The 14,443-nt window shown below is 35.0% G+C and overlaps 1 protein-coding gene and 1 long non-coding RNA gene across 2 annotated transcripts; both read left to right on the top strand.

Annotated features, from left to right (window-relative positions):
* The first annotated feature begins 3,502 nt into the window (after window positions 1-3,502).
* On the top strand, window positions 3,503-12,788 carry LOC132061626 (uncharacterized). The gene is made up of 10 exons (XM_059454399.1): window positions 3,503-3,871; window positions 6,705-6,802; window positions 6,884-6,929; window positions 7,108-7,190; window positions 7,313-7,377; window positions 9,529-9,590; window positions 10,893-10,952; window positions 11,152-11,184; window positions 12,385-12,450; window positions 12,527-12,788. The coding sequence occupies exons 1-10, from the start codon at window positions 3,503-3,505 to the stop codon at window positions 12,572-12,574; spliced, it is 930 nt and encodes a 309-aa protein (XP_059310382.1). The 3' UTR covers window positions 12,575-12,788.
* On the top strand, window positions 7,384-8,132 carry LOC132060325 (uncharacterized). The gene is made up of 2 exons (XR_009415918.1): window positions 7,384-7,591; window positions 7,718-8,132. It is a non-coding gene; the product is annotated as an uncharacterized LOC132060325 (long non-coding RNA).
* Window positions 12,789-14,443: the final 1,655 nt, after the last annotated feature.

Below are 14,443 nucleotides of genomic sequence, written 5' to 3'. Positions count from 1 at the left end.
ATATTGACATACATGGTTTGTGTTTCCAAAGTAGTATTTTGATACCCTGGATATTGTACGCATTTTCTGTACTTCTTACTTTAGTTATACCCTTCATCGTGTTTCATGCTTACATACTCGCAGACATATTCCGTACCGACCCCTTTCTTCGTGGGCGCGTTTCATGCCCGCAGTACGGATACACGTTTTGGTGATCCGCCTTAGATACCTTCACCGTTGGAGCGCTCCTTTGTTCCGAGCCCATATTTTGGTACAGACTCTTTGTTGTATATATGTATGTCTATTCAGGGGTACGGCGGGGCCCTGTCCCGTCATATGATTCTGTTGTTACTCTTAGAGGTCTGTAGACATATATGTGGGTTGTGAGTAGTTCTGTTCAGTTGTGTTTGTATGATTTGTGCTTTGGGCGGTCCCACCCGCCATGGCAGCCTTATCGGCTTGCGTTTGTATATATATATATTTTGAGATGTTGTGATTTATGATAGCCTTGCCGGCTTCTGTGCGACATATGTGTTTGTATGCGACAGTTCGAGACGATGTCTGGTCTTTGTATATGCATAAGTTATCTATATGCCGATTCGAGTTATGGGTGCGTACGAGTGTCCAGTTCGGGCACTAGTCATGGCCTACGGGGTTGGGTCGTGACATAACCATCGCCAGATTACCCAGTCAAGTCGTCGCAACGATTAAGAAGGTCACCACCTTATCAACTTAACTCTTTATGAAAGCACTCACCGGGTCCCAATGACAAATCATCATATAAGTAATGTACCCCATCCGTCGAATAGCCGCTTAAATACTAAATAAGTAACCCAAAGGCTTGTCGGGATGAGTACATGGAATATATGTATCAGATTATTAGGATAGTGCCTTTTAGAAGGAAGAGCTATATCATTGAAAATTAAGCTAACCCCCATAAGTAGCAATGATAAAAATACATCTGAATGAAAGGTGAAATTGGAGTTTTGTAAGTCAAGATGTAGTAATGACCAGCAAAAAGAATAAAGTGAAAAATGTATTTAACGCGATAAATTAGGTATGGTTATGTCGATAAGAGTCAAAATGACACAAAGACCATGACTCTATGAGTAACTGTCCCAAAAAAATTAAGAAATCGCAAAAGTCAAAGGCTTTTTCTAATTGTGTACCCTAGTAACATAATTTTTTGTTAACGTCGTCGTTTATTGAGTAACCAATACTCATTAGTCCTATAACCAATACTCATTAGTCCTTTGTTTGCAAAGTACAATCAATCTACAAGCATGAAAGTTACAATTTATGTCTGTTGTCTTAATATTATCCTTTCTTTGGACTTGTGTCTTTCTATTAGTGTAAGAAATTTTTGCAGTGCACACGTCATTTTTTGTTATTATAACAAATAACCAAAACTCTTCCGATTCTAAATCTGGAATCAAGTGGGGTATGAAGACGGAGTGAGATATTTTCTAACATTAGACGGAGAAGAAAAGCATAAGCTGATGAAGTATGAATAGATAAAGACAATAAATATGATAGTAAACGTATTACTGGAACACTTGCCACGTGGTGATGATGTGAATGTACGTATATTAAAAGCTCATGTGCTAAACGATAACACAAAATGCTAAAAAGGAATACAATAAAGAAAAAAGAAAACAACGGAGTTGAATTCTATTTGGTTAAAGAAAGAGTTGAAGTTAGAATTGATTCAGCGAGTTAGAAAGAAAAAAAGAGTACAGGGAGAGGTTGGTGTAAAGATTTAAAAGCAAAAAAGAGCGCAGGGTAGAGGTTGATGTAAGGATTTGAAAGCAAAAAGAGTGCAACGCTTATTTTAAGAACGAAATAGGCATGACTATTTGGATTTTTGTTCACCAAGTTTCGTCCTTGTACTACATGAAATGAAGAATAAAACAACAATAGTTAGTCCCGTAATCTAGACAACATTTTTTCCAAGGCCGTGCCAATAAAGTTAGTGGCCTACAATCAAATTTTAATCCGAGCCCTTAGATACACACACATAAAAAAATTAGTGTTGTTATTATTTTCATACTTATTGCCTTTTACTTCACATAATAGCACTAATATTTGTAATAGTGAGCGTTAATTTAAGTTAATAAGATGTTAGCACGTGTTTTAAATACATTACCTTGGATGTTGTTGTAAAACTTTATTTAATAATATGGAAATTTTAGTAGTTTATTTTAAAGTTCTAAAATATTTCTCTTAAAAAGTAAATAGTTTTTCTTTATTGATTTTATTATATAAATTTTATACACTTCTTTTTACAATTTCAATATTGTCTAAGAGAAAATAAAATCATAATAAAAGTTTGCTATATTAGACAAAACAAAAAAGTGTAAGGGAGGACAAAATGCTTAATTTCCATAGTTAGGGACCAAATTTGACAATTCTCAATTAGACCAGAATTACCTTTAGCCCTCCTAACTCTTAACAAAAGAAATAAAATATCCGAGTCTTTTTTTTCCCATGCACAAAACAATGGCTGCTTCTTCATCGCCTTCAAATCTCTTTGCAATTTTTCCAAATTCCCAAATTACCCCTCTATTTCCAATTTTATCTTTTTGTTTCGACAACAATTACAGAAAAAATGCATTTAGATTATCATTAACTTGTTCCTCAGCAAAGCAACAAACTGGACCAGTGAAAAACGTACATTTCCAAATACTAAAAAGAAAAAGAAGAATGTTTCTAATTTCAAAGGCGAAATAGAAGTTGGAAGAAAAAAGGAGTACAGTGGCTCTTTTTTGTTAAAAAAAGAAAAAAAAAAAAAACCCGAAAGGGCCAATTGGGTCTTTATAAAACGTGACATATGCCATCTAAATAATTGATTATATCATTTATTTTTGGAAAATGGACAAATATTGCCCTGGAAGACCGAAAATAATTCAAATACACCCCTATATCATCAAAAATAATTTAAACATATTCCTCATTATACTTTCGGTCTAAATATACCCTTCCGGTATATATCGAAAAGAAAAGCCGAATCACCCAATTGGGTTTTCTCGTCGAGAAAAGAAAGCAAGATCCAGGAAAATAAGAAAGGGGAAGGGTATATTTGGATCAAAAGGAAGGGGTATATTTGGATGCAAAATATAACAGAAGCACATATTTGGACCGAAAGTATAATGATCTAGGGAAAAAAAGAAAGGGGATGTGTATATTTGGATCGAAAGTATAACAGGAGGGTATATTTGGACGGAAGATATAACAGAAGGATATATTTAGACCGTAAGTATAATAATCTGGGGAAAATATGAAAGGAGAGGGGTATATTTGGATCGAAAGTATAATGGGAGGGATATATTTGAGCTGAAAATATAACAGAAATGATATATTTGAACCGAAAGTATAACGACGGGTATATTTAAACTATTTTCAATAGAATGGGGTTGTATTTGGCACTTTCACAGTTTATTTTTTATGCTGCCCTTTATCCCTAGACTAGAAATGCACTCTACATACTTTTGGTATCCCATTCTCACCTATCTTAAGAACAAAAATGGCTTCTTCTTCATCTCCTTCAAATATCTCTGCAATTTTCCCAAATTCCTCACCCTTCAATTCCCAAATTACCCCTCTATTTTCAATTCCAATTTCTTACAGAAAAAATACACTCAGATTATCATTATCTTGTTTCGCTGCAAAACAACAAACTGGACCAGTGAAAAAACGTACATCACCAAATACTAAAAAGAAAAAGAAACCTTCGAATTTTGAAGGTGAAATAGAAGTTGAAGTTGAAGAAAAAGGGATACAACAGTCATCTGAAAGTTACCATCCTTTACCGTTACCTAAACCACCAGCTGGATTTGTTTTAGATGAGCAGGGTAGAGTTCTTATGGCTTCCAATAAACGTATTGCTACAATTGTAAGTTCTTTTTTACTGCTAATACTTTTTTCGGTCATCTAGTTTACAATATATGTACACACTGTATAAAATATACTCCCTCTGTTTCAATTTGTTTGAACCTATTTCTTTTTTAGTCCGTGCCAAAATGAATGACCTCTTTCCTAATTTGGAAACAAATTCGCTTTACGAATAATTTACAGCCACACAAATTTTCAAGGCTTATTTTGAACCACAAGTTTCAAAAGTTTTCCCTCTTTCTTAAATGTCGTGCCCAGTCAAATGGGTTCATATAAATTGAAACGGAGGGAACGGAGGGAGTACTAAATATACATATGCTATACATATCCATACACTATCTATAGAGAAGAAGTGTACATTTAAGTAAGTTTCCCTTTGTTTATGTGTATGCTAAGCTGCTAAAAAATTTAATTAACATTATAGAGTCAAACCTCTCTATAACAGCATCGTTGGGTCCAAAAATTTTCAGCCTATAAGAGCATTGACATTTAAATAATATTTTGCTGTTATAAGTAAAAAAGATGCATAAAATCTAATTTTCATTTTTTATTGCCAAATTCTAAGCTTAATCACACCTTGTATAACGAAGGAAAATCGTTTAATGATCAAAATAGATATATTCATATAATAATTTTTTTATTGTAATAGTGTATTAAATGATCAAATATTTGGTCAAAATATCTACACTTATTATTGGTAGTCATAGATATTCTATTTTTATAAAAATGGTTAATTGTTATATTACTAAAAAAAAAAGATAGCTGTTATATGGGGGATAATTTTACAAAGAGCGTACTATTATAAAGTTGGTTGTTGTTGTTATAGGTGAAATGCTGGTATAGAGAAGTAAAATATTACATAAAAAATCGGTTCCGGAAAAAGTTGGTTGTCATAGAGAGGTGCTGTTATATGCGGGTGCCGTTATAGAGAGGTGTTGTTATATGCGGGCACCGCTATAGAGAGGTCTGACTGTATAATAGTATAAAATATGTGGAGTTTAAGTTTTATGCACGACAGTTAGGTCGCTTAGAAGCAAATTTCAGGTAAATATATTTTTTGACTGCTAATATTGTTTTTTATGTGTATGCTAAGCTGCTAAACTGTTGAGCTGGAAAAGGTAGATGAGGTGCTAATCTGATATTGATATTATAGTATATGTGGATTGGTGATTTCAAGTTTTATGGGCTGAGAGTCGGGTCAATTAAAAGTAAATTTCAGGTAAACGTGTGCACTATCATGGGTTGGTAACTACTATTTAGGGGTGTGGTGGGATGGATGAGATTGCTCCACCCTTAACTCGAGGTCTCAGGTTCAAGCCCTAAGAATGCAGTCTGTTAGGGAGCTAATGGGCTTTATTCAAAGGCAATCTGGATTAGTCAAGCCAATAGGTGGCGGATATCAGATGATTATACCAAAAAAAAATTGGTTGGTAACTAGGAAAAGAGAAAGGATATCCTGTTGGAGCAGTTTGAAAACGTTGATGTAAAAATTATTTACATTGTTGAGTATATATAACTAAATATATAATTGGGATGCGGAAGTACTTGACACTGTATCTGATAGAGACAAAATCTGCAGAAATGGTGCTATATGTTTATGTTGTGTGATGAAAAGGTAAAACAACCTGCTAGCAGTATGAACAGTCTGTGCTTTTATGCTTTTAAGTGATGGGAAGAATTAAAGTACAAATTTTAGGACTTAAAAACCTGCAATCAAGTAGTGAGTGACTTTGAAGATTATTTGTATCACTTACACTGCCTTACTGCCTTGGAGAATGAACCAAAACCTTGAAGTTTCCACGCTAATTGAGTGACAAGTAATTGGCCTTATTTGGGAAATGATCTGCTACAGTTGTCAATCTGATAAAACTATTCACTAATCATGAATAGAAGAGATTCGTTAAATAATCAGTTACTAGTTTGTTAACCGATGCAATACTGGGCCTTTCTGATAAACATAAACCTCCTCAAAAGTTAGTTTAACCGCAAAACATTTCATATATGGATTATCTATATAACTGCAAAACATCTCATAGATGGATTATCTATTATTGAATGATTTAAAATGGTGTCGAGAAGACAAAAAATATAAACTAGGTTACAAGAAGGCAATTCCCCTGTAAATGCCAGCATCGAGAATTTGGGATTTTTTTTTTAGTTCTATTTCCCACATCTTTTACTTATAAATTTTGGGATCCTGGAATTAGCATTCTGGCCTTTTCAAGAAGTAATTATTACACACAATATAGAGAAAAAAAAGGAACACATTTCTATGTCAGTCTGAGGAATGCAAGAGTTCATTGAGAAAAAAGACCTGATGACAGGGAGCAAAAAGATAGTTCTATAATTCTTTCTTTTTTGTCTTACTTCCTTCCATTTTTTCTTCTGAAGTAAGAAAAGAAATGGTTTAAGAAAAGAAATGGTTTGGACAGGCCATTTTCAATCTAACAAAGGTTTAGTGGAGTGCTCTAGCTAGGACAGTATTACATTTAAAACAACTCATCTCTTCTGAGGTCCAGGTTCAGTTGCTGACAGAATGTAGTAGCTTCTTACAAAAGGAGGAGAAAATGCATGTGTACCAGTACTTGGTTTTTAATTTCCCGGAAGTTGAAAGAGTTTTTGTGGACACATAACAACGCCTATTATCTCCTAATTCACTATATGCAACCACCTAAGATGACTTTTTATAGGTGCAAATAATCTTCTTAAATTTGACTTCTAGGAGCAACTTCCTTAGTCACCTCACAATTAGTGCATGTGCTAGTGTATTTTCTTCTGCAGTAATCTTTCTCTTTATCTCCGACAATTTAGTTATCTAACGGGCTTAGCAACAGGTTGATTCTACCAACAATTTCCCACTGGAATGTGTAATCAGGAGGGTTTTTAGAAGTACACGAGGAGAAGAATGTCTATTACTCTGTCCTGTTGATATGTAAGTGAGGTTTGTAGTTATCATTTGATATCTTTTCCTTTTTTCTGGCGGTACATTAAAGAGAAATTTTTGTCTCTGCAGGCCTGTTCAGATCTTAAAGAGCACAAATGTTGAGGGGTGGGCTGCTGTATGTCTGAACTAAACTTGAATTTCTGTTGTGTTTTTGGTGACATGCTAGAGAGAATCTTGATTGTCTATCTCATTTCACTTTCTTGACAAATGATCAGTATTTAAATGGATTTAATATATACTAATCTTGCACCTAACCTGCTTCCTTCCATTTGATTTTATATGCTGTTTTGTAGGTAAGTGATGAAGAAGTTGAAGCTATCCTACCCACTGCAGCCTATGCTTTAGCTAAGATACACATGCATCTGGTGTACAGCGGGTACAATCTCTAGAACTTCTTCTCAAGTCTGGTTGTTCTTTTATTTCAATTATCTTCCTGGCATGTATCAAATTCTGATTATACTTTTATGTGTTCTGATGTCATCTAGCTATTTTTATCAGATTCTGTTACACAGCACGAGGAGGATGTTGCTACACAGAGGATGACATATTTGAATTTAAAACAGGCAATGTTCTTGTCTTCATAAAGCTGCGTGTTACTGCACTCAATATTGTTACTATCTCCGGTCCAATTTAAATTTGTTTTAAACTTTAAAATTTGGTCCACAGTGTCGTTTTAGGAAACCAAGAAGGCATTAATTTTTCCCCAAATCTTCAGCTACTCTACAACAACAACATACCCAATGTAATCCCACGAATGGGGTCTGGGAAAGGTAGAGTGTACGCAGTCGCAGAAGGTGGAGAGGCTGTTTCCGATAGACCCTCAGCTCAAAGAAAAGCATATTAAAACAGATCGAAATAGGAAATAGGCAAAAAACTATAAAAGCAAGACAAAGCATTCGGTAGAAAAAAAAGTCAGTAAGATAATCAAAGTAGGAGAAACAACAGATAGTACATGTAATCAAAGGACATGAAACTATAAGAGAAAGACTACGACTACTACTATGGAAGGACAACTGAGACAACGCTCTAATACCTACTAGCCTTCTAAGCTGCAATTGTGCCATGTCATGTCTAATCACCTCTCCGCGATACTTCTTCGGCCTACCTCTACCTCTCCTGAAACCATACACCGCCAACCTCTCACACTTCCGTACTGTGGCGTCCGTGCATCTTCTCTTGACATGCCCGAACCATCTCAGTCTCGCTTCCCGCATCTTGTCCTCCACTGAGGCCACTCCCACCTTGTCCCTGATATCTTCATTTCTAATCCTATCACTCCTAGTCTGCCCACACATCCATCGCAGCATCCTCATTTCCACGACTCTCATCTTTTATGACATGAGAGTTCTTGACAGGCCAACACTCCGCCCGATACAACATAGTTGGTCACCACTCTGTAGAACTAATAAATGATTTTAAAGGCCTTAGGATAGATAAAGAGTAATTTGATGGGTACTTGGTCAAGTCATCCTATAGTTAATGCTATTAAATGGTTTTCTTAATGGGTGTGTCAAAACTGTAAACAATATTGAAATGGACCGGAGGTAGTATTGCTGAAGCTGTTCCGACCTTTTCTCTATGTTAAATATTAGAATAAAATGTATTTATATTCATGCCAGATACTTTTTTATTTTGGCTAAATCAATCCAAAATTCATAGTTGTGCGTTAGTTGTTAAACTTCGGATTGAAGATGAAGCACGGCTTAACAACTCAATGACATAACATAGATGTCGTTGTTAGTTGCTGGTGCATCTTCAACGTGCACTCATGACGATTATTATTCTTAGTTGTTGGCTTTGCACTATAATCTAGTGATTTAGATGCTAATGTTAACCTTCAGCCGTGTGATGCTCCTACAAGATAAAATCTGATAAAGGGAACAAAAAGAGTGTTGCTGCTCATGGACAATTCACATGTTACTGTAGCTTAAAGAACAGTTAATACAGTGATTATTAAAATTCGGATCTGATTCATTAGCTATGTTTCCTAGTTGGTTTAGAACTTAGGCCATTATATTCTCTTTGTTTGTTATCGTTTTGTAACAATGCTTTGTAGTCTAACTTAGACGAGGATTTATATTTTTGTTTTTATACAAGATGAGATGTTTGCAATGACTTCTTGTCACTTATGAAGTTTTGCCATTGGCTTTTAAGATCCAGTGGAGGACTTTTGGTTCTATGTTGGATCAACAATACTCTATAGGTGTTTCTTGAAATAGTTCATTATATGCTGTATAGGTGGCCCAATAATGTATTTCAGGATGTGATGCAGAACCAACCAAATGTGCGGAACTATGAATTTTTACAGCTAAAGTTTACGTCTTCAGAATTCAAAGGACCATAGTTCAAGGCTTGAGTTCTTTGTGGCCTTTTCCCCCCTACCAATTTGTGGGGTTTACCAGTTCTTTTTGGGGGTGGCAGATTGTGCGGAAGGCAGTAGGGATTTAAACTTGACTTTGATCCTTAAAAAGAAGAGTCTATGCTAAGTGCGCTAATATCTTGTCCATGTGAATTTTTGTTTTTTGTCATTGTTGAATTGTGGACTTTCACCTGATCAATTCTTTTGTATTCTTATCTGGATCTGTCATGATGGTGTATGGTTCATTTATGTTAGAAGGAAGCTTGTTTATTTATGACCTAATGTATCTTTTGTAGTTCAAATCTTTGTTCTGGATAATATCCAATTGTTACTAAAGGTTGTCGCACTTTTACAGATGATGGTGAGGATGTAGATGGCTTGCCCAGTGAAGGCATAGAAATTACATGCTTCCACATGGTAAATTATCAATTGTCCATTGTATTAAATGTTCATTATTAAGCTGGGATAATAATTGAACAAAACGTGTTCTCTTGGTCTAAATTATGCACTTCAACTTGTGTCTAGACAACTACTGCTCCTTTTTATTCCCATTTTAATCCCTTTGCTATATGTTATCTTCAATTTTGTTCTCTATTAACTGATTGCATAAGAACCTTCAAAATTTTTGAAGTTTCTCTTTTGTTCAAATTGATAATGGGAACTTTAAACCATGTTAAGGGCGTTAAAGATTAAAATACGTTTTTTGTTTTTTATTTTCTGGTGTTTTCAGAAAAACTGATACAACTGACTAATTTTTGAGAAACTGAGCCTTAATGAACATAGAAAAAGCAGAACAGTATAACCACACATGCCCCTACAACCTGTGCTACCTCACTCTACTTGTAGCTTAAGGAAGAAAGGGGCTGGCCAGATAGGGTTGGGGGTGGTACCGAGAGGGTGGGGCAGTTGAGTCGAGAGGGTGGGGCAGTTGAGTCAAGAGGGAAGGCAGAAAGGGACTTGGGGGCGACAGTCAATGGTGTATAGAGGGAAGGCAGGTTGTGCAATAGAGAGATTGGGGGTGGTCGATTGATAATGTCGCAGGGGTGAGAGGGATGGTTGGTTAGAGAGGGGAGAAAGAGGGTGGGGGCAAGAGGGAGAGGAGGCAAGGTGTAGAGCTCCATTTTGTCTTCTTTTATTCTTTTGATAGCAATGGTGTTTAGGTCAACATGCATGCACATTGATTATCCCAACTAGTACTTGCTACCTTCCACCAGTATAAGACCCGAGTAACTTTGTGCACTGAGGCTTAATTTAGATGGAAAGAAACCACATAACTTTTTTTGTCTCTACTAGGATTTGAACCCCCGGTGTCTCATGATTTTCACCCTAAAGTAGAGAATGCATATAACAGAGGGACCAAAGAAGCATTTACCTCTGTTTTTTTTTTCTTCTCTTTCAATAAGAAGATACATTGAAATGGATAAAGGCAGTATCTGTCTCTCCGTACTCTTTCCAAGATTGATCTTTAGGCCTGACACAACCATAAGATATCTCTGTTGTTAATATTTATTTTGCATTAAATTTTTGATTTTTTTGTTTGCATTTTGTAAATTCCCATGTTCTAGCTTTTCCCCTCCAAGTCAGTTCTGATTCTTAATGTCAATGTTCATGATTTTTAATGAATTCCTCAGCAGCTCAAAAGTTATCTTTTGTCCCTCATTTTAAGTTCATTGCCAAAATGTCATGTCATGTATATTGATATTGATTTTCTCTTCGCAGGATGGTTCCCACTATATGATTTATACACCTTCGGACCCACTTCTCTTTGTCGCAGTGAAGGTAGAGAGTCATCTCTCAGTTGTATATAGAGGCTATTCATCTCTCATTCAAAAAGCAAATTCATCTTTTATTATGTCCAATATGCTTTGCTGGTTTCATCTTTTGTTATTTCCTCTTGTTTTAATTTGATAACTTGCATATTATTTCACATTGTTTTTGAAATTTTATAAAAAAACCTTTGCGTTACTTAATATTGCAGGACAAAGATGGTCAATTGCAGATTGCTGATGATGTAAGCATTCCCCTCATGGCCTGTTTATATCTTTTCAATAGCAATTTGTTGCTACAATACAAATATGAGTTATTTTATGTTCACACTTATTTTGAGCTTCATCACACACTGATAAAGAGCCCCCTTAGCTCCAACAAAAAGTTCTATCAACAAGCAGTTGCGAATTGAAGGAGAAACTTTGTTAAAACAATAGAAATGTAGGGAAGACGTTGGTGGCATTGTGACTGGGGTGTCAGTTAGAGAGGTTCTTACAATGTCTATTCAATCGAGCAGCATTCTGTTTTCTTAACTTCTTAAGGAGAGGAAGAGAGAAGCTAAGACGGTGTGTGTGTGTTTTGGGGGGGGTGGGGGGGAAGGTTACCAACAGTGAGTTTCTATTTAACAATTGTACAAAGAAGAGGTAGTGAAGACCACCACTCACGGAGTAGAATTTAACCCAATAGAGAGAGGAAAGGTGAAAGAATGGTTGTAAAGGACAATAGCCAAAAAGGAACAGTGGGAAGAAGAGGTAGTGAAGACCACCACTCGCGGAGTAGAATTTAACCCAATAGAGAGAGGAAAGGTGAAAGAATGGTTGTAAAGGACAATATCCAAAAAGGAACAGTGGGAAATAGTTGAAAGTGTTCTGCAGAAGCACCGGAACAATGTGAATTCCAAACCGTCTCCTTGTGTAGCAATCAAGTCCGAAGAAGGGTGAAACAGAAAACATCAAAGGTTACAGACTTATTTAGTCTCGTAAGAAATATATATAAGATTATTATTGCTAATGTGCTCTTAATAGATTAAGAAGGTACTATACAAGCTGTCTCAACCTCTCAGAATACATTTGTTGAAGGTAGAGAAATCTTAGATAAGACACATGCTTTACTGAAAGAAAGGTGCCATGAAGCAAAGTGTTCAATAGCAGATATATGAGATCAACAGTCTCGGTTTTATCTCACCTGAGCGATATGGAATATAGTTGGGTACTTGGCTGAACAGCATGGTGGTAAAAGTGGCAGATCAAACTCCTGCTTATGATATATATATATATATATATATATATATATAAGTGTATATAAAAATATCCTTGTTTCTTGGGGCAACTTATTTCTGTCCCCTAATCGCTGCCACTGTTTCTTGATCGAACACTTTTCTCTTAGCTTGAACTTTTTCCAGTTAGCATGTATGTTACAATGTCTATATACTTTCCTGCAACAGGAACTCTTGGAAGACCCGGCCATCATCAGCGCCATAGACGAGGAGACCGAATTTAATGCTTTAGTGGTATGTACATTATACTTTAGTTAACTTATGAAATTTATCAACTATTGAATGTTCTAATTGATGTCTCATTTCGCAGGAAGAAGAGGCTGCTCTTCTTGAATCTTTGTTGGGGGAAAGAGATTAATTATATGACTTGCTTTAGGTTTTGACATTTTTGGAAATTCTTTTTGTATTGTATTTTCATTTGTGTATAGTTAATGCCTAGATCATTAATATGTTAAACAGCCTATTTTTGCCCCTTGATATACCCAATGGCAGATGTAGCTTATTATCAACGGGTTCAACCGGACCCAATATTTCTACATGGAGCATGGATATATAGTCTTCTGTTCTTTTTTTGTTTCATGTGAGAGACAAAATGTACGTAAAAAACAATGATATTACTTGCACTTTCATGTGAAAGATCATAGATACTGATAAGAGCGGATACATTAATGTTTAAATGTATAGTTGACAATTATGGACAAGTTAGAGGTGCTAATTATGTATTATTCATGTTCCTGTTACTTAGGGGTCATTTGATTGATGATTTGGAATAATTAATCCTAATATATATTCTTGAATAAGCTAATTCAACAGCTGATCAATTGCTAATTGGCGATGCTATATGATAGTCGCATTAAGTTGTGCCTAAATTTCTATATAATTTTATATATTATTTTATTGGGATAGAATGCGTTATAATACCACCTGTGTTAGCAATACGGTGATCAAACTATTTAAAGACAATGTCCTTTTAATGTAAATAATTCATATATTACGACAGTGTCCTTTTAAAGTAAATAATTCATATATTATGATTTCTTTCATTACTAATCACCTTATAACAATTCTTTCATTATTAATTATCATATAAATAATTCACTCATTTGTCCAACTTTTAGTCACCAATGCTTTGTAATTAACTTCCTTTTTGGTAACAAAATCTTTTATTTACCCCAAAAAAATAATAATTCCATCATTATAATCTCCACAAGTGAAACCAAAGGAACCCTTGCAACTTGAAAACGTGGCACATTTATGGCCACTCTTGACCTCCTTACAATTACCGGGTCCCATATTCGTATTGGGCCGTATAGCCTGCTTCACGCTTCGACCCGACCCGGTCCAATCCGCTTACCGGAGAGCAAACAAAAGCCACAACTTGACGAGAGAAAAAAATAGTCAAAAATATATACTCTCGGTAAAAAAAAAAAAAAAAAAAAAAAAAGGAAGTGGGGGGACCTTTTTATATTGCGAAGAGGGTCAAATATATTCCTTTTTACTTTCATTATTAATTTTCCTCATAAAAAATAATTAAATATATTGTAATTGCATAGTGTTGTTTATACTTTGGATGGAAATTTCCAATTCAATCAAAATTATCCGTTTCATTAAAAATACCTTTTCCCCATATTATAACCCGCCCCGACCCAAAAAATAATTTGACCCCACTCAATTCTTTTTTGGGTTGGGGCTAATTATAATATGGGGCATGAGTATTTTTAATTAAATGAGTAATTTTTGGGTGAATTGAGAATTTTCATCCACTTAAGGGTATAAGTGAATACTTTGACTAACTTAGAGGGGTATATTTGATTACTTTAGCTAATGGAGGACAAAATTAGCCAATAAACTAAAATAAAAGGGGTATATTTGACTGTTTTCCCTTTTTTATATTTTTTTAATCCTTAACGAAATGATATCTATCCATACAAATTTTCTATGTTCCTCTATTTTTTAAATTTTGTGTCCAGTTAAATAACCTGTTTAATGAGATAGAGGGAGTATATAAAAAAAGAAAAAAAGAAAAAAGAAAATCAAAGAATATAGGAAAAAAGATAACAGAAACTCAAAAGTAGAGAACACTATCACTCACTTTTCTTCTTCATTTCTTGAAAACTTCAAATGCTATAAAAAATGGGATTTTCTTCTTCTACTTCAACTCTAACATACACAACTTTGAGCCCGTTTGGATTGACTTATAAAAATTGAAGACCATGTTCGTTTTCGG

Source organism: Lycium ferocissimum, chromosome 6 (assembly GCF_029784015.1).
Source record: "Lycium ferocissimum isolate CSIRO_LF1 chromosome 6, AGI_CSIRO_Lferr_CH_V1, whole genome shotgun sequence".
NCBI lineage: Eukaryota > Viridiplantae > Streptophyta > Magnoliopsida > Solanales > Solanaceae > Lycium > Lycium ferocissimum.
The sequence above is the reverse complement of the archived record's forward strand: the minus strand, read 5'-3'. Positions and strand labels throughout refer to the sequence as shown.

Bases quoted from the DNA above. Each gene is read 5' to 3' on its own strand.
- LOC132061626 (XM_059454399.1), top strand. From the start codon at position 3,503: ATGGCTTCTTCTTCATCTCCTTCAAATATCTCTGCAATTTTCCCAAAT. The intron at 6,930-7,107 runs GTATGTCTGAAC...GCTGTTTTGTAG, and splicing joins ATGTTGAGGGGTGGGCTGCT to GTAAGTGATGAAGAAGTTGA. The intron at 10,953-11,151 runs GTAGAGAGTCAT...TTAATATTGCAG, and splicing joins TTCTCTTTGTCGCAGTGAAG to GACAAAGATGGTCAATTGCA.